This window comes from Gastrolobium bilobum, unplaced genomic scaffold (genome assembly GCF_033153095.1).
Source record: "Gastrolobium bilobum isolate Gb01-03AN ecotype WA unplaced genomic scaffold, APGP_CSIRO_Gbil_v1 utg117450, whole genome shotgun sequence".
NCBI lineage: Eukaryota > Viridiplantae > Streptophyta > Magnoliopsida > Fabales > Fabaceae > Gastrolobium > Gastrolobium bilobum.
The window spans coordinates 157,501-158,352 of record NW_026896053.1 but is presented as its reverse complement, the minus strand read 5'-3'; the positions used below and the strand labels follow the sequence as shown (position 1 = coordinate 158,352).

General features: G+C 30.2%; 1 protein-coding gene across 2 annotated transcripts in view; it reads right to left on the bottom strand.

Annotated features, from left to right (window-relative positions):
* Positions 1-625: 625 nt before the first annotated feature.
* LOC133297479 (amino acid permease 3-like) overlaps positions 626-852 on the bottom strand; it is a 2,647-nt gene continuing 2,420 nt past the window's right edge. For both annotated transcript variants that reach the window (XM_061496641.1, XM_061496642.1), the window contains exon 6: positions 626-852. This exon is cut by the window's right edge and continues 549 nt beyond it. In XM_061496641.1, coding sequence (XP_061352625.1) covers positions 748-852 — 105 coding nt within the window. In that variant the 3' untranslated portion in view covers positions 626-747.

The window sequence follows — 852 nt, the reverse complement described above, 5'->3', positions numbered from 1 at the left end:
TTTCAATTTAAAGTAAGATTAACAATTAATAAAAAAGTCAACAGTGCAATTAAAAAACATAACAATAAGAACAAAAAAATATGACCAAACAATGACTAAACTAAATGTTAAAATACTAAACTAGAGAACATAAAATATTTTTATTTAATTTGATTTTTATTATTTTTATTTTTATTTTACTGACTATTTCATTCCAATTATTTATTTTTCAATATTTTCTGAAATAGAAAAAAAAAGCCCAAAACCTCAATTAAATACTTTAACATGAGTCCAAGAGAAATGAAGCTAAAAATCAACACCCAAAGAAAAGATAAAAATAAAATAAAGTGGCCACGGTTCAAAATATAGTACAGAGAAGAAGAAGGGAAGTCGCCACGGTTCAAAGGCAGCAAAGGATGTGAGTTCGACTGGCTGAGGCATGTGCACTGGAAAAGAAAAAAAGGAAGAATGTGACACGCAAGCGCTTGAGTCATTCAGTTGGCAGAAAAACTATGAATGATCATAACAAGATTTGTAAGCTTTTGTTTCATTTCTTTCATGTTGCATTGGAATGCAAAAAAGATACCCTATAAGGGAACAGTAAAGACAAAAGAAAAAGAAAGAGACAAAATAAAAAAAAGGTTGCTAAGCAATTAACAACAATATTGTCACCATCCTAAGCTTCATATGAATATGAGCAAGAATTGAAATTTCTTTCCTTGCTTCTGAAATCTCAAACAATGGCGATCATAGTGTAATGATATACAATCAATAGCTGGTCTTGAATGGCTTATAAGTCTGAAGATCAATAACAATGGAAGCAATAGAGCCAGCTGTAGCAGCTATAGTGATTATAAGGCAAGCAATACTAAG